Source organism: Cajanus cajan, chromosome 5, assembly GCF_000230855.2.
Source record: "Cajanus cajan strain Asha chromosome 5, NIPB_CcT2T_4, whole genome shotgun sequence".
Taxonomy (NCBI): Eukaryota; Viridiplantae; Streptophyta; class Magnoliopsida; order Fabales; family Fabaceae; genus Cajanus; species Cajanus cajan.
The window spans coordinates 2,136,764-2,157,948 of record NC_138521.1 but is presented as its reverse complement, the minus strand read 5'-3'; the positions used below and the strand labels follow the sequence as shown (position 1 = coordinate 2,157,948).

At 31.6% G+C, this 21,185-nt stretch overlaps 2 protein-coding genes and 1 long non-coding RNA gene across 3 annotated transcripts; all 3 read left to right on the top strand.

Annotated features, from left to right (window-relative positions):
* The first annotated feature begins 1,864 nt into the window (after positions 1-1,864).
* LOC109807572 (EPIDERMAL PATTERNING FACTOR-like protein 8) lies at positions 1,865-3,291 on the top strand. The gene is made up of 2 exons (XM_020370116.3): positions 1,865-2,519; positions 2,785-3,291. The coding sequence occupies exons 1-2, from the start codon at positions 2,423-2,425 to the stop codon at positions 3,027-3,029; spliced, it is 342 nt and encodes a 113-aa protein (XP_020225705.1). The 5' UTR covers positions 1,865-2,422; the 3' UTR covers positions 3,030-3,291.
* A 423-nt stretch (positions 3,292-3,714) lies between these two features.
* On the top strand, positions 3,715-6,679 carry LOC114914921 (uncharacterized). Its single transcript, XR_014433816.1, has 2 exons — positions 3,715-4,515; positions 6,408-6,679. It is a non-coding gene; the product is annotated as an uncharacterized LOC114914921 (long non-coding RNA).
* Positions 6,680-7,871: 1,192 nt separating this feature from the next.
* On the top strand, positions 7,872-10,064 carry LOC109809325 (uncharacterized). The gene is made up of 3 exons (XM_029273456.2): positions 7,872-9,027; positions 9,234-9,406; positions 9,617-10,064. Exons 1-3 carry the CDS (start codon positions 8,428-8,430, stop codon positions 9,792-9,794), a joined length of 951 nt encoding a protein of 316 aa, XP_029129289.1. The 5' UTR covers positions 7,872-8,427; the 3' UTR covers positions 9,795-10,064.
* Positions 10,065-21,185: the final 11,121 nt, after the last annotated feature.

Here is a 21,185-nt window from a genome sequence, read left to right as displayed (position 1 = left end):
AAAGGTTCATATTTGTTACCAATAACTTGTTTATGAAAATTTTTGTATTTTGCATATTAGTCCCTATTTAGGGTTACTGTTTTGGTTGCCGGCGAGTGGTGAGGACAAAGAAGACGCAGTGAGTGTGATGGTGAGGCCGTCGAGGGCGAACCAAGGGTGGGGAGGGCTGGATTTGGAGGTGACGAGGTTTAGGGTTTAGGAGAGGCCCTGAGAGAGTTGAATGCCACGGACGACGGAGAGGGGGAGGTAGCGTCAGAGGAGGGACATGAGGTCGGTGGCGCCGAGGAGGAGGAGCTCGTGCCTCCGCTGTCATCGCGCGAAGAAGGAGGCCGTGCCTCCGCTGTCTTCGCGTGAATGAAGTCATGCTTCTGATGCCACTGCGCGAAGGAACCCGTGCCTCCGCGTTGCCACTGCGCGAAGGAGATTGTGCCTCCGCTGCCACAATGCGAACGAAGTCACACCTTCCCAGCCACCACCGTGGAAGGAGACGACCTCTGCTGCCACCGTGCCTCCACCGCCAACGCGTCTTCACAGTACCTCCACATATAATATAAGGACTATTTTGCAATTTTAAACAAGTTGCAAAACCTGCTATTACAAGTTATTTAATTTAATGACTCATGGATGAGACATTTCTTTCTATACTTCATGTTAGAACGGTTCAAAACTTATATGGTCTTCCTTCATTTCTGCACATTTTCGCCGCCCCAACCTACTTCCTACAATAAACATCATCTCTATTCCGGGATCCTCCGCGGCACCAAGCAATCTGTGAGTAATTTAACATGGTCCACATAATATGTCATGCTGGCCAACTTCTTTTCATGATTTAAAAAAAAAAACGATTTTAGTGTCCCCCACATCACGTCATGTGAGATCTAAACCATTTACAAAATATAATAAATCCATTGTTTATTATTTCTTAAGAGACTGTAAAATTGTATTCAACTTACAATTTGTACGTATGCTTTTAACTATGTTAGAATTATTTACTAGATGTGATGTTTGATGTTGAAAAAATTTGTATATTTCATAATTTATTTTAATACTTATAGTTTCTCTTTTAAAAAAATTAAAAATGTATTCATTTAAACCGAACTAGAAAGAATAAATTTAAATAATTTTGTTTTAAAATATCAAAATGAACCTTCATATACTAATAAGTTGTTGATTCCATTGATACTAATCTTGATTTCTTTAAGTAAGATCTTAAATTTGATTTTTGTGTATGATAAAATGTAATCAAAAGAAGAAATTTCACTAAAAGTAGTCAACGACAAAATTAATAAATATTTTATATGAATAATATGATTTAAATATATACTTTTATATGTTTTGGTCACCAATATACTTAATAACCTATTTAAAATGAAGGAAAAAAGTAGGAAGGCCAGAAAAAAATTAAATTTAAATAAATAATTGAAGAATAAAAAAGTTTAATTTTATTATCTTTGTGAAGTCAATTTTTTTTTTATCTAAATAAAGAAATTAAATTCTTATTCTTGTTTTCTTTCTATTCTACCAAACAAAGCGTAAAGGTAGCTGTGAATAGGTTCACTTACTAATAATAGACCATAGACTTTCATGATTGATAATCTAACGTACAGTTGTAAATGGGGTTATATATATATATATATATATATATATATGAACGAGATTATCTCCAAGTTTTAGGGGATAGGACCAAAATACTAGGAACTGGAAGGAGGATAAAAAATCTAGCTAGAACATTCTCAGGGTTAGAATCTCTTGAATATATATACCAGTCATAGTTCTATCTATTAACCAAAACACAAACCAATTGAATGACTAAAGAACAAGATCAGAGCGATTGAATTAGATAACTAATTTTGTCTTACAATCTATTCAATTAGATAATATATGAGGTTTTAGTTTTAACAGTTATTTTAATTCATGAACAGTATAAAAAAATTTATACAAGATGAAAAGAACTAGATTGGTGGCGTGGGCGTGAATTAATTTAAGGGCAGGTAGGTAATTTGATTGGAAGTATTAGAAAGGAAGGTGTGATAAATCCTGGGGTGGTGGGGGTCACATTCAGATTTGTTCATGAACTCCTGAGTCAGTCAATATTCAATATTCAATATTCAATATTCATTATGAATCCAAAATCTCTGTTCCCCAAATTCCCAAAAAGACCGAAGCAACCCATTCTCACTCTCAATCTCATTTTCATTGGTGAACAAGCCATGGAATCAGACCACTGTCTCTCCCACAGGAAACATCCCTCAACTTTGTCCAACACATTTAAAATCTATGATCTATCACGACAATAACAATAATAATATTTCATTTCATACACACACCACAAGTCACTTTCACTGCTTCATTCTTGCCTTCCCCATTCTTTCTCAAACACTTCTTCACTGTGACTTGCATCAATAGTTAAGCTCCGTCACTGATGGCTCCACCTGCTACATCCTATCCTCTACATGGTCTCAAACTTCCAATCACTGTGCTTTTCATCTTTTTCCTCTCCCTCCTACCTTCCAAATCTGGTAAAAAAGCACCCTCCACCACACCACACCACACCACACAACCCTCTATTTAAGTTAAAAACTGTTGATAGCTATACGCATCATTTTCATGATATCACATGGTTTTTCCTTTTTCGGCTCTTTAATGCTAAAATATAACTATTTATATATCTTTTTTCTTCTTTCTTGTGAGTGCTTGTGTCTCTTTGGTCTAGCTACCTTTATATACGCGTGTGTAGGGTACCCTTTTGAGTTTTAATGAAGCGTACTACGTTTGGCTGAGCAGGTGGATCATCACCGATGTGGGACACAAGGGAGCGTTTGGAGCAAAGTAGTAAAATAGTGATAGGGTCAAAGCCTCCTGCATGTGTGAACAAGTGCAAGAATTGTAGGCCTTGCATGGCTACTCTGGTCGTTCCGAATCACCAAAAGAGGAACAAGGGTTTCAAAGTGGCATCTCGTGGGGACGACGATACTTATTACCTCCTTTCATGGAAATGCAAATGTGGTGATAAGCTCTTTCAACCATGATTCATTTCAACATCTACTGACTAGTACTATATATCAAATAAGTTACCATTAATTTATGTATATGTACAAAAAAGAGACCAGAAAATCCAACTTTAGTTGTTGGAGCCTCCGTTTGGCAATTAATCTGTCTTCAATCTTCATGTTCAAAATTAGTGGAGGTGCTAAGTTTAACAGTCTTGTATTCATCTCTATATATCCTTCGAGATGTAATCCAATTAATTATATATTATTAATCAGTGTTGGGAGTTCATTGTTTCAATTAGTTTTATTTCGTTCCATGCCGAAATTTAACTTTTTTTGGTTAGATGGAATCTCGGCTACTTGTTTCTGAAGTCTGAACTACTAGTAATCTGCTGCTTAATTATTATACAAGAAATTATTTATTTGTCTTTTTGATGTACAACACATGAAAAGAATACAAACTGGGTAGTCTTTTTGATGTTAAATGATGTAAGTGGTAGGTGTGACTGTGGGCTCAGGCGAAGACCGATGGCGGATGCACATGCACTCGGATTCCCTGATTCGCGCACTGATGCACACCCTGTTCCTCACCCTCATAATAATTAAGTGTGGATCGTCCATGTATTTAGATTCATTTTTTCGAAATTAAAAAATAATTAAGCTTCTTCACGCAGTGAAATAATATTAATAACAGATTAACTTTTCGTCTAATTAATGATGTGTAAAAAGTTTTACATGTACCCAAAAACAAGTTTTATGCAGTAGAAACTCAATCAACACCATTAATGCATTCCAACACGAAAAGGCAAAGGTTAAAAAGAAAAATTCGGTACAACATAATGGAGGCTTCCGAAATCTTAAACAATCAAAATAGTTTAAACCGTTGATCTCGCATGAGAGATGAAATTGAATTATATATCTACATTTCTTAAACCATCTTACTATACCAAAAAGCGATTCAATATCTATACTTTTCCATCGATCAGTTCGATTATTAATTTGGAAATAAAGTTGCAATTAAAATTTTCATTTTATCTTTATCTTTATAAAATTCCATTCAAAAAAAAAAATACAATTTTATTAAAAAAAAAACTCAAATAAACATAATAAAGTTAGTGAAATACATAAAAAATAAAGAAATTACAGACGAGTTATAAATTTTGAATCGACATAAAGTTGGAGTAGCAAAGCCGAGTTGGGCCAGAGAACGGAGCCCAATATTTGATCCATTGGGGTGGGTAGAGTTAGCCCAATAAGGCAGCATATAAGAGAAGAGTGGTATGAAAAAATGGAACATTGGTTTTGGTTAAACTTGAAATGCCTGTTGTCTCAGTAAGCACCGCAAATTCCTCCAACTTCCTTCTCTTATGCACTCTCTCTCGTTCTCCCGTTCTATCCTTCTCTCACCACCGTCCATTTCAGCCACTCACTTTTTCCTCCGCCGTCCTCCGCCTTCCACGCTGCCGCGCCGCCTCCCCCGGTCCTCCGCTCCCGCCTTCCGGAAATGACTCAAAGCACCTTAAAGGTTTCATCCTATCAACTTTTCCATGTTTAATTCCATAAGTTAGGTTTCTTTCATGTCTTGGCTTCAATTTGTTTAGGGGTTTAGTTTTGGTCCATGGAATAATTTCTCTTTTTTCAATCTCATGATAATTGTCACAGTTAGGGATACAAAGGAACTTAGCTATTCATGAATTGTTGAACCTCAACCTGTTAATTGATCAATCAAACTCTTTTTCTAGTTGAAGTTTGACTTGATTATTTAATGGAGTCAAGCTAAACCTTTTTTATTGTCTTGACAATAATAGTTCGCAATAAGGTTGTGTATATATGCATTATCTAGGCTAGAGTATTGTAATTTTAGGTTTAAATATCTTTTTGGTTTATTTAGTTTCATGAACTTCACTTTTTAGTCACTATAATTAAAAACATTCCATTTGAGTTCCTATGCATACTGTTTTTATTTCCTTTTATTCTCTATGAATTTTACTTTTTGAGTCCCTATAGCAACATATGACAAGGATTAAAAGAAAACAAAAAATGGTATGCATAGAGACTAAAATAGAACATTTCTAAGATAAAATTTATGAAACTATAGGGACTTAACATGTATTTAAACATTAATTTTATTTTCTTTGTTGACATGGAGACTTGTAATTTTATTTATTATTTTATTTTATATGTACCTGTTACTTAACTTCAAATTTCAAGAGTCACATTTAAAATGGCCTCAACATTCTTCTGAAAATTCTTTCATCTCCATCATCAAAGATTAGATTTCTATTCTTAAATCATCTTTATGAATACAAGTTAAATTTATTTTTATTTGTAGTTTATCTTCTATCACTAAGATGTTTTATAAATGCCAAATTAATAAACATAGCCAGCGATTCAAGGACAAATTTGATATAGGAAAAAATAATCTAGTCATAGTAAGCAAAGTAAACAAGCTAAACTCGTGTTGTAAATTTGGCTCAGTTAAATAGGTGGACTAAGCTTCAACAATTTGTTTTTCCTACAAGTTATGCCAGGAATTCAAATATTGAGCTGGCGCATCTCACATGAATCTCTAGTAAAAAACATTGAAAAAAACTCGATCTTTCCCTCCTTACCTTGTCATTTCTTAGTCACACTGTTTTTGGGCCACTGCTACGACCATTATGCTTGGTATTTGATGATAAACCCGTCTTTATTAAAATTTTACTAACTTACCATCTTGTTACCATCAATTCTAACCAATTCTTTCATTCTTCTTTTCATATGACATTAATTTTCAAGTTTTGTATTGCCAAATCTTCAGTCACACTGTTTACTTTACTGAAAATAGTTTTAGAAGTTCTCTGGGGTGGGTTTTTGGGGGAGGGGGGGGGGGGGAATAGGTTTAGGAAAATCTGAGTAATGTTTGTTCTTTTTGTGAATAAGTTTTTGGCTCATAAAGGGATAGTCAAATTCATTCCAGAAAATTATATAAACTTCTGAAAGTGCCTAGTTAACCATATAAACCTTTAGATGCAAACTAAACTAATTAACTAAGATAAAGTCACTCAATGATGCCAAAATTTTGTTTGAAATGATCTGTTGCCTGGTGTAGCATTGAATTATGTTACATATGGTTAGTTTTCATGGTTCTCATACAAGAGCTACGTTATTTTTTGTCAACTATATTTGCATTTGTTGAGTGTTGATTTTTATTCCACAGCATTTTGTTTTGTAGTCTAGACTCAGAACACGCATGCTATGTGCTTTGCATTATAAAAGCTTGTTTTTGCACATTTACTCAATGATTTATATATATATATATATATATATATATATATATATATCATATGCTCAATTTCTATCATTTATGTTCTGAGTTGGCGTTTATGCTTTAGCATGATGCAGCTTTTGGTATTGACAATACCTTATTTTTTCCAGGAGCAGATGTTGCTACATCTTTATCCAATATTCAAGATAGAATACAGATCTTCTTTGCTGTTCTTTTCTGGATGTCTCTATTCTTTTGGGCTTCTGCCTGGGATGGGAGGAATAGACCAAACAAGGGATCAGGATTTAGAAAATAAAATAGTAAGCATTTAATTTGTATATATCGAATATATAACTTGGGGGAACAGAATTATACAGCAACAAAAAAAACCATGCAACTGTCTCAAATAAGTATTATTCTCCTCAAAATTTCTGCTTTAGAATTTCACGTGCTAAGTTTCTCGTATCAGAAGTAGCTTATAAATAATTCATTTTCCTTCGTAATGCTTTATCTGGTGACAAGATGTCTAAACTTGAAATATCTTCAAATTTTGAATTTCTTGAATCCCTACTGAAGTTTGGAGTTCATTTAGAAGAGGAAATTTAGCAATCTATTCCTGAAGTGTTTGCATTAAAGTTTCCTAGCTTGTTTATAAATAGGAGTGACAACTCAATCCACTTCTTCAGTAACCATCCAATTTATTCATGTATAAATTCAACCAATCTTTTCAATTATAAAATAAAAATTATTCTTTATATATCGTTTTGTTGTTTTGGCTACCCAGCTGGTATGGTCTGTGGAAAAGAAAGTACCTTTTCTAGAGTGAACATAATTCATTGATGGATGGATTAAGCGTCAGTTTTATGAGTTTCAAGGAGTTGATATTATTTTCGCCTAGACCGGCTGATTCGTATAGATTATGTGTTTTGGTTAGCAATCTTTCATGTTATGGGTTAACTTCTCAGCAAAGGTGATCGAATACGACATATTTTGTTGCTTTTCTTTCCTAACCTCAGCAATAAACATCAGACGGAAATGGAGAATTGGAGATGACTAATAGGGTCAGGGATGAGTCATTACTTCAAAATTTAATCTTCATTTTTTTCGTAAAAAGCCTATATATTTTCATTTCGGCTTGACACGTAATTGTAGTTTTCATTGTTTAGATTTTTGTGGAGTTGTTTCTGAGAGCTTCGGGAAATGATCTCACTACGGATGGTACTGTCGCTGTCTGTTTTTCGGTGTTTCTCTACTTACCGTAGTATTATATCCCATGTTATCATGTTCGCATATTTCTGTACTTCTCAATTCTATTGGACACTTACATGAAGTGTCAATGTTACAATAAATGGATCTATGGTTCTATGCTCTCTTCCGTTTCTGGTTTTGAAGACCAGAACATGAAAAACAACGATTGAATTTACCAAGGTTTCGAAAACTGTACCATTTACCTAAGTACTGTATCAAGTAACAACATCAAAACAAAATGTAACTAATTTCCACATCTGTTTCGCACTTCAATTAGCATATTTATGTTTTTAGTACTAAAAATAATTTGTTTATGTATAACAAAAAGTTGATGTAAGTTCACCGTTCACGTGATGATTGCGACACATATTATGTAATGCATGCAGTATAAAAGTCTCTAGTTATAGAAGTTTTCTACATTATTAGCAAAGGCAGATGGAAACAAAATTGGGCATGGTTGCAGAAGCAGGTGTTGTAAGATGGTTGGTCTGAGTTAAGGCAAGATGGCGATGCAAAAGTGTTTTCTGGCCGTTCACTTACAGCAAAACAAAAATGGCGGCTTGGGCCCCCCCAGTTCGTGTCATGTAATCCACAGTCAAACGTGTCTGTACGGCATAGGTTCTACTCTCCCACTTGCTAAATTGCTAGCCCCCCATTGGACATCACATTTCCTCTAAGTAATTATGTCTTGTCTAGCGTTAATTCTTATATAAGACTATTCTTTCTTTCATTCTATTCCATGTCTCGGTATAAGAAGTTTCGCTTATATCACTTTAGATCAATTTGTTTTCCACTGTTTCTCTTTCCTTTCCTTTCTAGTTGAGTACTTTTCTTTCACTTTTCAGTTCTTAGCTGGCTTCAATGCTGGTTTCAACTTGCATTGCTAGCTTTCATATTACCTCAACTCCTTGATTTTCTTATTGTTTTTCTGACTTGTACAAGATGTTACTTAGAAGCTCCTCCGCACCAATTCTAACTTCATTGATACTCTATTCCAAAGATTGTTCTCCTGAACCAGAACACATTTTTCAGCTTCCTAAAACTACATCTGCTTTAAATCTAAGCCAGAACTTGGTGGAGATAGACCGTAAAAACTCATCAAGTCCCAAGAGAAAAAACCGTGTGCCAATTAGTTGTAATGTTCCTAAAAATCAACAGAGTATAAAAATCAAAGAAATAGATGAAGGGAAAGATCCACAACAAAAGACTTGCATGAAAACAATACCATCGATTGAGGAACTGTTTTCATGTTTGGATTTAGATAAGGGAGTCCTGGATCATGAAGAGTGTGGTGTGGGGAAAAAAGATAGCAAGTTACAGACTTCGGTGATGGGTGGTGGAATGGGGAGCAGTGGTGGTTGGATTTGTGGTGGTTGTAATGGTAGTGGAAAAGGCTCAGATGGTGGACATGGAAGAGGGTGGGGTTTCCATGAAGGAAATGACCATGGTAGAGATAGGACGGATGCTTATTACCAGAACATGATTGAAGCAAACCCCAGTGATGCTCTTTTGCTAGGAAATTATGCAAAGTTTTTGAAAGAGGTAATTAAATTTGTTTGAATAGCTTCTTGAGCTTGATCAAGTTCTCTTTCTCTAAAGATTGAAAATTTCAGAAATGATGTAAAATTATCAACTATGGTTAGATTTTGTAACTTGTTGATACAAAAAAAATGCAAGGTAAAGTGTATCTTTCTTCTATCTAACTATATAGAAATGGTTTGTTCTGATATTATTATGTTTCCAAATAGGTTTGTGGAGAATATCCTAAAGCAATGGAGTATCTCCAAAGGGCGATTTTGGCTAATCCTGATGATGGTCATAATCTGTCCCTCTATGCGGAGTTAATATGGCAAACAGAGAAGGACGCTGATCGAGCTGAAGGATATTTTGATCAAGCCATTAAAAGTGCCCCAGATGATAGGTAAAATATATGATCAACAATTCCTCGTTGATTTCAATTTTCTATACATTTTTCTAGCTGTTTACAGAAACTGAAGCATGCGTTAACCTGTTTCTTTGGTTCCCTCGGTTCCTAAACTGTTAGAAAAATGTACAGAAAGAACATTCTGCTTTATATTATCCCTCTCTTGTTGATAATGTAAACTAATGTATAAATCTCAACTGTTGGTAGCTTTGTCATAGCTTCATATGCTAAATTCCTTTGGGATACCGAAGAGGATGAGGAAGATAAAGACTGCCAAAATAAATCAGATCACAGCCGTACAAATCAAACTGATCTCTTTCATGGAACTAACCATCACCTTCATTTAACTGCAGCCTCAAAAGCCTTACCACTGTTTCTTAATTGAAGGTGACCAGTTGGTAACTTTTATGACAAATGTAAGTTAATGGTCTCAAACAGTAATTCATGCCCCTTTTGGAAGTAGTTACAGGAAAGGAAAGGGTTGGTTTAATTGAGATGACTACCTACTACTGTGAATAGCTTAAACTATAATAAGAGAGCAACTTTCAGTTCCTATTGTGCTAATAAGTGCCAGCAAGGCTTCTATGTATCTTTGAGAATGTTTTGTATGCAGACACTAAGGAGTAATGAGTAACCCTATATCATATTCCTTTAATTGTATACGTTAACTTGAAGTCAATATCCAAAGAATTCCAACCACCCGCGTTCAATGATATATAAATATATAGATAATTTGTGACTCATTCATATTGGCATTAAATTTTTTCCCTGTAATAAAGACTGTTGAAAAAAAGGTGACAAATAGTATACTGATAGCATTCTTCTACTCTTAAATTGCTTTGAGCCTAAAATTTATAGCCTCAAAGGTTGATTTAAATAGCCAAAGTGGTGGTTGAAACCATTTGAAACATGAGACATTGCAATAACACAACTAGCGTAAAATTAAAATACAATATCATGGTTTAAAATAATTCAACATAGCTTGTTAACCATTTTTTGAAATGTTTTAACACGAGAGGAAAGAAAAAGACAAAAGAGCAGAGCATCTGCATGGAGCCATAGACAAGAGCATGTGCATTTATGGATACATATATTCCAACAGATGAAAGTGGAAACATATGGCTCCTTCGTCAGCTATCGTATGTATGGGTAATGGGTTTCTTGTCTTTTTCACCTGTCAGACTCGGAGATAAGGTGGTAAGTGTTTGAGAGTTCGTCTTTTTCAATTTTCTTGTCATTGTCCGGGGTGCAGTTGATGGGAATGAGGGTTGCTATAATTAATAATTTAGCCACAACTTGTTTGTTCATTATTGAAATTGGTAAAGTTTGCATTATTTAACGAACATACTAATCATTAATTTCGCATTTTCTCCTTTGTTTAAATAAGAATCTTGTTTATCTTCACCATAGTAATCATAGATTACACTGATTTTTTACTAAGTTCAAAATTATGTTTTTGCGGCAGAACCTAAACTTCTGAATGAAAATATTTTTGTGTGTGCACTGCTGCTGGAATCCTCTGCAGCAGGATCTCAGCCGTTGATTTAAATTTAATCCAGCAGCTAAGAGATTAACTTGGATAGTATTGAATTAATCCAATGGTTGAAATTCTGTTGAAGATGGACATGATAGAATTGTTGTAGAGGATCCAAATTCGTCTCTGCTGTACTTGTAGGCTGGTAGCATAACAAGATTGAATTGTGATAAGCTGATAGTGTTCTGCCCATTTATTATGTTTTGTAAATTATCTGAGATTATACTCATTTTGTTGGACAATTTTGTCTCTATCACCACCTTTCAAACCACTCTCTCTATCCACTATTTTTCAAAAACACTATCCTTACAACTATTTTTTCACACTAGTTAGCATTAAAGGGAAAAGATATATAGAAGAAAAGAAAGCCAAAAAAAAAAAAAAAAGTCTTTCTTTTCGGTGCATTAATACAATACATCCTTAAATGAGCCCAAATAATGGCTTGGATAGTTGTCAGAGGTAAGGGCCCATTATGCCTTTGCAGTGACATCCCTCCAATTAATTTGAAGGTTCACAATCGCATCGCATGCTCTTACAATTACAAACAATAAATTATCTCATGCGAAATGCTAACACCATTAATAAATTATTACATTAAAGGAGAAATGGCTCGAGTAGTTGTTAGCGGTTTGGGCCCATCAACTTTTGGAGTTTGGTGTGGCATCCCTTCATTATCACTGAAAATGGTAGTAAAAAAATCTCTATTTCTTTAATTGTATTTTTTTTAATTATTGATTCAAAATTATTATGCTTTATACAAGTATATATGGTTCCTTTTCAATTAAATGAGTATCACTCATAATTTTATAAATTTAAATTATTACAACTAATGTATCAAAATAATATTGCCAATTCTTTTCATTTTCTCATTCATGATCGATATTCACAACTTCATGAAATAAACTATGAGTTTACTTAAATATATTTTTCTATAAACACTTTTATAAAAGAAGAATAAGAAAAAAAAATTAAAATAATTTTTTTCATAAATTAAAATCAACTTATACGTGTTAAAAATAAGATTTTGGATAAACTAATAATAAAGAGTTTTTACAAAATAATTTATGAATAAGTTATTCTTTACTCATAGAAAAACATATTTTATTTCTCCTTCCTATTTTTCTCTCTTGAAGTGCTTTTAGATAAGTTTACTCAAACAAGCCATAATTAATTATAAAAATCTTATTAATCTTTTTTTTATTAAATTTCAATTAGTAATAAAAGTTTATTAAAACAATATTATTTGTACTTTCATTTTCTCATTCTTGTTTGATCTTCAAAAAATCATGATATAGATTAAGAGTCTATTTGAACACAGGTTTAGAAATGTTTTTGAAAGTTTTTTCTATTAAAAATAAGAAGTTTTTTACTCACAAAAAACATCTAATATGTATCCATAAAAAAATTTCAATACTAATTTTTATAATTAATTTTAAACATGGATTTTCTTTTCATAAAAACTTAGTATTTTTATAGATGTTTAGTTTTTTTCGAGGAAGAGGGAGAGAGGAGATAAATGTTTCATTTCAATAAATATTCTCTAATTTAATAAATTCTTAAAATAAATGCAACATAATGATAAACTATTATACTCAAAGAGAGTTTTTCAATAACTGGGCTTATAGAGCATCACAACACATTCACACCACCACACATTCACATAATTAGACATTTCAACTTTTAAAAACAACACTTATCTTCTAATTCCAAGTTAACAATACAACCCAACTTCATGCATAATACATTTACAACCCAACTTCACACAACAACATGCCAATTGCATAACTCAACACAACACAACTTTATTCAACATTATACAACTTTTCATTCTACAACTTCAACTAATAACCAACTTTCAACTCATCTTAAAACATCATCATATATCAATACATAATGAACTTAGATTAAATCATCATCATGCATCATGTAATCAATCAACTCATCAAGATATGTTAAGAAGGTTACTAGATCAAATGGGAAATGGGCACTTCATGAGCCCTAGAGTTAGCTTTGAGCAAGCTTAGATAGGGAGCACCCTAGGAGTCATAATTTCCTCGCTTAAGCAAGTAAACCCTTTCTCTAAGTAGATGAAATTCGCTCAAAGAGCTCTAGAATTTTCTTCAAGCAAGCCAAGTTAGAGATCAACCCTAAATGGTAGTGTCATCTTGCTCTAAGACACTGAAATTCACTCTAAGCGATCAAAATTTTCTTTGAGCGAGCTAAGTCAAAGAACACTTTTGAAATGGTTGCACCAACTTGCTCTAAGCGAGTGAGTTCTTGCTTTAAGCAAGTCAACCTAGAAAACATACATTCTTCAAGAACAAGTTCAACAACTCAGAAGTACCAACTTACAACTCCAACTTTTCTCTTTCAACTACAAGATTCATGCTTGCAACTTAGGAATAATCATCTATTATCAACATACAACTCAAATTTTGAAAGAGAAACAACATGCAACAATAAAAGCACCATAAGATCATCAATTTCTATCTTCAAAAAGAAACTCCAAGCAAACTAAGAACACCAAGTTCTATCTTCAAATTAAACTGAAATGCTAACCAAAACAAGAATTAACGAAGAAAATTTGACATTCACAACTTAGAAGATCAAACAAGTTTTCCTTACCTTGAAATCTCTCAAAAGAGGCAAAGGAGGAAGAGCACAGTCCTCCGAGGTACTTTGCATGACAACTTCTATATATACTCTTATTCTCAGCCCTCCAAGCTTTAAATCCTTTAATCTCTCAACACAACTTAGTTGTAAGGAAATGTAGATGCGGTCTATGAAGTCAGAAGGAAGAATAAATCTCCTTTAGCTCTAGAGTTTTTCTCTGTAACTTCCCTCTAAGTTTCTTTAGGAAATGAACTTATGAAGTTCAAATCTTAAGAAAAATCTTATATAGAGAGAAAAACACTCCACAACTCTATGTTTAAAAAATAAAAGGAAGAGAAAAAATAAAATTGTAATTATGCTTACCAAAAATATCATAAAACATTGCTTCAAATTATGTTAAAAATACAAGTGTTTCTACACTGAAGCAGTGAACTAAGTGCCTCATCAATAAGGTAGTAAATTTATAACTTTTCACTATACAAATTATTTTATAATAAGATTAAAATATAATTTAATATTTTTAAGTTTTATTTTATTTTATATCAAATATAGTTGATGTAATCGTTGAAATAATGTTTTGCCTGAAAAATCATATTAACAGAGATTTTTTATATCAAATAACAGAAATCAAAGATTGATTGCTTAACCATGTTATGGTCTACCTTCAATGCCGAATTAGATTAATAGAGCTCCAACAAAGGCTAATCTTTAGTGGTTGTGCCAAGAAGCAATGCTTCTAGTGATGATGGAGACATATATGAGGTGGGGAAGGTTGCCCCAAGGCAGTGATGTTGGAGATGAGGTCGACGACATAATGACGAAAATCGATGGGGAGAAGTTGCCATAGGTGGGGAACGCTGTGGTGGTGGGAATGAGGGATCTTGTTGGTGGTTATGTCAAGGTCGCAATAGACTTGCATTTCGTTGGAGTTGATGATTTTGGAGAAAGGGAATAGGGTGATGAAGTTGGTGGAGTGGTGGGACTTGTTGGAGTTGGTGGCACCCATGACGACCATGCCTCCTAGGGGTACTCTCTATTTGAACTCACTTAAAGTGAGCTATGAGCACTTAGAGCGAATTTTGCTTGCTTAAAGCATGCTCTTTGTGAATTGAATCACATGTTTCCTTTGAAATTTGTAATCTTCTAAGTCATATCTTGTTGCATTGGTTGTTTACATGCATGAAGATTGACGACGATTGGACCCAATTCATAATATGTTAGTTTATGATGATGTATGATGAAGATGTAAGTTGTTTTAAAGTTGAAGGAAACTTGTTGTTTGAAGTTGTAAGATGTTAAGTGGGGATACAGATGTGAGACATGTTGTTGTGTTGTGTTGTGATATGCATGAGGTATCTTGTTGTGAAAAGTTATGTTGTGAATGCTTAATTCATGATGCTGAACTATGTTGTGAACTTAGGACTAGAGGAGAGGTCTTGTTTTAAAAGTTGAAATATTTCATTGTGCGAATATGTGTTGTGGTACTCTAAGAGTCCTATTGTTGAAAAATCCTTTTTGAGTATTGTTGTGCCTTGAAGTGGAGTGTTGAGTCTCCTTTAAGTCCTTATTGATACCGTATGACTAGATTGAGCCATACTAGTTTATAAGTGTGAAAAAAATTGAGTAAGATATAAAGTCGATAGGTAAAATCCTTAATTGATTATTAGAAAGGTTTGTGAAATCATGAGGATAATTAGTGGACTATTCCCATAGGTGAATTGGTCAATGCATGCCAATGTCATAGCCCACACCCAAGCTATACTATTCTTGACAATGAATACTAAACTTTTATAATGTAAGTGACAAAATTTGAGAAATCAAGTTGTGTTATGGATTGATATCCAACTACGTTATTGATCTAGCAAGCCAAAAAGATTATATTGTTGTTAATTTGATAGGATCAAACCACTTACACTGCTCACATGTATTATAAAAGATCTCTCGGGTGAAATGTGTGACAACTCATAAAATTGTTGTGTTGAAAAGTTATGTTGTTCATATGTTGAAATGTTGCTAAGTTGGAGTCTATATTCCAAAACCATTTTTTTTTTCTCATGATCAACTGCATTAGGCATGACAATCTAACCCACCCTCGTGGGTACCTACCTGAACCCGCCTTGATTTAGACGGGAAAAATCCATGTTTACCAGGTTCGGGTTCGGGTTTTACTTGATTGATAAAATCGGAGACAGGGACGGGGACGAGATGTTAATACCCACCCCTGCCTCGCTTAATAAAATAATTAAAAAATTATTTATATATATATGTATAAACCAAAATTAGAAATATTTATATGTAAAAATTTATATTATTTTATTTTATTTTATTTAAATTTTGTTCATATTTATTTAAAAGAAAAAAAAGATAAAAAAATGTAGGAGCGGGGGCGGGGTGGAAAAACTCGAACCCGTCGAGAACAAGGATGGGTACCCAGATTTTACCCCCAGCAAGTATCAGAGGCAGGGACGGGGGTGGGGGTGGGGAACGTAAAACCTGCCCCCATTCCGCCCCGTTGTCATGCCTAAACTACATATTTATGTAGCAATTTCAAGAATTACATTGAAGAGTGATTTTTTTTTGTTACTAATAATTAAGATGAATATTCAAATATATGTTCTAATATTGTTTACAAATAAGTTTTTAATATTTGATAATAAATTAGTGTATATTTATTTTAATTATATAATTATTTAAATATCAAACCATCTAATATATCAAAATAAATCATGCATCAATGATATATTTAATAATAAATAAGGAAGACACTATATGATCCATATGGTTAATTAATAAAGTATCAACTTGAAACTTAACGATCATCAAACAACACATAATGATTGACATGATATATGTGAAATATGTTTACAAATTATTTATGATTTTGCTACACTTGAAAGACAAAGTAACAAAACGAGGCAAACTTTAGGAACAATATGATTTATTTTGAGAAAAATAACTAAATGTCTGAACATTACATATTTCTTAGGTTTTTATATTTATGTCACTTTTTTTTTAGTAGTTAGCAAAAATTTAAGGTTTAGTCATAAATGTGAAACCTTATAAAAGTCTTATTTTTATAGTGGCATACACCCTCATCGAGGATGAGAACAGAGGGATGGACGTTTGCAGTGACTTATGACCAACCTACATTCTTTATTAGGGTTGAAACAATATGTTTAATGTTAAATAACTTGTACGCATCTAAGTGAGTGCGATAAATAAATTTAAGGTATTGCAAAGTTCCTCATATTGTATGTGAAGGAGTACGTGTTAAAATGCTTCCTGTAGCCTGTCATAACTTAAGCTCAAACAATTTAGGCCAATTGAAAATTTTATCCCTTGCATGGTTATATTGATTTTGTCTTTTAGTACTTCGATCAATTAACCTTCTTGCTTCATTTGTGCATGAAAGTATCAGTACTAATGATTTTTGTTTCCTTTGTCCAGCTTCTTACTCTTGTTGTATGGATCCAAAACTACATAACTATATGCTGTGATCAGTTTGTTTTAAAATGAAAATAAAAATTATGAGCGTAACTTTTATGTATTATAAGTGTAAATGTCAATTAATCAAAAACTAATTTATGGAAATATTTGTTGTAAAATTAATAAATTTATCATATATGTCAACTTGTAAGTTGATAATATTATCAAATTAAATATCTACTTTGTTTACTACATTTTAATAGTCATGGTTACTCTTTATTATCCAACTTAGCAACCTATCTTGTTGATGGTTTACACAATAAGAGGTTTATTTTCAATATTCAAATATTCTGAATCATTAAATAAACACAAATGCACACCTATCAACTCATTTAGGTGCTTGAATAAACCACATCGGGTGGCTGGTTACGTCTTTCTTTAGACGCATTAAAGTGATCTAAAAAAATAGGATTTTTTGTATGAGAATTGACTAATTACTTGTCAAGCTTTGGTTTTTCAATATCTTTGACTTGAGGTAGCTTTACAACGGTAATAATCTTGAGTTGAATTGTTACTTGTCTAGTTAGTTGAATTCTGCAAAATATATATATATATATATATATATATATATATATATATATATATAAAATTATTTAATAAACTTATTTCACTTAATAATTTATTTTTATATCAATTTTTAATAATTTAATTATTAAATTAAAATTTATTAATATATATATTAAATCTACATTTTTCTTTTATATTGTAAATTTGATTTATATGTTTAAAACTTTTAATTTAAAAATTAAATTAATGAAATTTAATGTAGAACATTAATTATTGAGTGAAATAAATTTATCAAAATTTATTTTAAGAATAAGTAGATCTTTTCATATATATATATATATATATATATATATATATATAATTTTTTATTTGCATTTAATTAAGTCTTAGCTTGTCACTAAGATTGATAAAAGTTACTTAAGAGGTAAGATACAAATTACTCATATTGGATATAAGAGGTCTAATATGTACATATTTCAAATAAAAATTTAGAAATAGATTCACATTCGACATCGAGATTCTCTTTTTTAACATGAATTTGACTATCTAACATAAGAAACTACAAAAATTGATAGCCAAGATTGTGATTAAATTCATACATATTAATTTTTTCAATTAATATCCACACTCTTCACTTCATTCTCAATAGTGATTAGTGAACCCTTACAAAATATTGGATAGTAATAATTTTTTGAGCGATATAGCTAAAACTTAGCTACTGTAATTGACAATTAATTATTTTATTAATTAGTTTACTTTACTTGTTCAGCATCTCTTATATATATTAGGATTCTATTTGTTTTCTTAACATTTTTTTTTTTCGTTCCTGGAGTATCCAAAGCCGATAGCAATGACTAATCTCCTCAGGGAGGCATCTCAAAGGGTGGGATAGCTGACCCCAAGATTTAATGTGGCTGCATACACAAGACAGGATTCGAACCCTTGACCTTGCTTAAGCGTGGATCAACCCTTACCGCTGAACCATTTCTTAGCATTTAATACATTTAAGATATTGATTTATTTATTTTTTTTCTTCCCTGATACCATGTTATCAAATTTCTAAAGCTCCCGCATTATCTTCCTTCTTCAAGCTCCATCGCAAAATTTTTATTTATTTATTTATTTATTTTTATTTTATTTATTTTTTATTTTTTTTTATCAAACTTTGATTCTCTCGTCACATAATCCTCCTATGATCATTATTCACAAAGTCTCTACAATTTTTGCTCACTAAAATATTATAAATTTTTTCTTAGTCCTGCTACAAAAATTTTCTACTAGACTATGAATAATTTCTGCTCCTAACCCTGTCATTGGTCTTAAGGGTTTCTGCACGAACTCACATTTATTTTTTTTTACTTAAATATGTTTTTAATATCTTAAATTTAGAATAAATTTATTTTTAGTCCCTCAAATTTAAAATTATTATTTTTAGTCCCTGTAATTTTAAAAAATATTATTTTAGTCCTTATATTCAAATTTTGTTAAGAAATTTATCAAACATTATTGCGTAAAGTCTACCTATTCGTGTCTTTAGTAAAAATATCACATTAAATCTTGTTAATATTGCATAACTGTCTTAATTAGTTACTTTCAAATATGTTATTGGTGACTTAAGGGACTAAAACAAGATTTTTGAAAATTACAGGAACTAAAAATAACAATTTTAAATTTGAGAGACCAAAAATAAATTTATCTTAAATTTAAGGAACTAAAAATATATTTAAGCCCGTTTTTGCCTATATAAATTGTTTCTATGAGGACAAGTATCTACTTATCAAGTTAAAATATTATAATTTGATAATATTGTACTTTTTATATTATTATTATTATTGTTATTATGAATAAAAGTATTTGAATTAATCTAAACTATAAATTTAAGATTAAAGTATCTTTTAAAAATATAACCAAACAAACACTAAAAAAATACTACAAATGGATACGAACATAGTGAATTTAAACTAATTTTTGAATGAATATTTGTAAAATTAATTTAAATATAATTAATTTGAAACTGAATTGGCTTATATTTAGATTTTTTCTTAAAAAATTAATAGTAAAGCATAGTAATTCTTTTTTAATGAAATGAAAAAAACTATTCAAAGTTACTTTAATACAAAGTTAATTTTTAATTACCAACATAGTATATACCGGATAACCTAATGATTGGGTGGGGAATGATTGTGGTAGTTAGAAGCACGATGACCTATGTTCAATCTTCATTACAACCATTTTTATAATCTTTCTTATCTTTACAAAGAAAAAAAATAAATTAAAATATATGATTTTTATTAAAAATACATAAACTAATATTTGAATATAATTTTAAATAATGAAACAAAATTTTATACATGGCTAAATAAAAGCCATTGGAACAATAACAAGTTTCGAAAAATGTAATCAAGAATCTACAATGATTTTTTTCATTAGAAAGTATAACACCATGATTCTCATAGTTTTTCAACGCAAGTTTTCAATTTTTTTAATATTTTTTATTATTTAATCAGTACCTTAAGAAACTTGCAAGATTTTAAAGTACATATTTCTTACCATAATTCTTCTCAAGCATTAAGCAAAGTTTATATTTAGACGGATTACCATCTTCTACAATTTTTAAACCATGGAATGAAATCTTGACCATTCATTTAGTTTAATGTTTTATAATTTTAATATATAAAAAAGAGGAAAAAAATTGAATTAACATTGTGAGATTAAGAACAACACTGGGTGCACAATTGTTTTCTGAGATGCTTGAGATCCATTTTAGTTACTTGAAGACGGTGTTTTAAATCCTGCATTAACAATTGAATCCAGAAAGCTTCAGTATTAATAATAATTGTTTGAAAGGAGAACCACTAATAATTAATTTGAGTATGTTGGTTAGTTTTAATTTGACTTTACTAGTTTGAAGTAAAAAAGAAAAAAGTCATAAAAGAAAAGGTTGGAAGAATTTGAATTTAAATTTGAAATGGTATTGGTGGGTGAGTTACGGACTCGAAATACACATTTGATTCTAGTTAAAGGTTAAGGGGGAACGTTATCCAGATTTAAATAATAATAAAAAAAAGAAAAAAAAAGAATTTAAAATAGAGATGTTATTGGACGGTGAGTTTCGGACTCGAACAAGACATTTGATTTTGGTTAAATGTTAAGAAAAGAACGTTATCCACAACGCACAAGCTTTTCACGTGTGAGTGACACCTACCCCCCTTTCACGCTCCCCACCCCCACCACTCTCCCCATTTTCAAATTTCAACCATTATTCCTTAATTACCCTTTTCAACCTACCTTTCAACTATTTTCAATTTTAAATTACATACTCTAACTTCCATTAAATTAATTTCTATTTCATTTTTAATTTCTTTTATATATTAAAACATAGTAACATTTTTTATTTTTAATACACTAGCTCATATTATAGTAACATTTTAGTATTAAGAAAATAAGTGCAAAAAATATTGGTGATTATTTTAGGCGGGATTCGGTGACACGAATTTTTGCGGTAAGTTTATTGATAGGCACGTGTCAAAAATTTTGGGGGAAAGCAGATTAATGATGTGAAAGAATAATAAAAAAATGGAAAGAAGTTTATAGGGGGACAGAGTGGGGGATTTGATTGGAGGGTTGAGGAAAGGG

What these genes read in the sequence shown, in the direction of transcription:
- LOC109807572 (XM_020370116.3), top strand. Translation starts at nt 2,423, where the DNA reads ATGGCTCCACCTGCTACATCCTATCCTCTACATGGTCTCAAACTTCCA. An exon ending in CCTCCTACCTTCCAAATCTG is followed by an intron (nt 2,520 to 2,784) that starts GTAAAAAAGCAC and finishes TTGGCTGAGCAG; the next exon opens with GTGGATCATCACCGATGTGG.
- LOC109809325 (XM_029273456.2), top strand. Translation starts at nt 8,428, where the DNA reads ATGTTACTTAGAAGCTCCTCCGCACCAATTCTAACTTCATTGATACTC. An exon ending in ATGCAAAGTTTTTGAAAGAG is followed by an intron (nt 9,028 to 9,233) that starts GTAATTAAATTT and finishes GTTTCCAAATAG; the next exon opens with GTTTGTGGAGAATATCCTAA. An exon ending in AAAAGTGCCCCAGATGATAG is followed by an intron (nt 9,407 to 9,616) that starts GTAAAATATATG and finishes AACTGTTGGTAG; the next exon opens with CTTTGTCATAGCTTCATATG.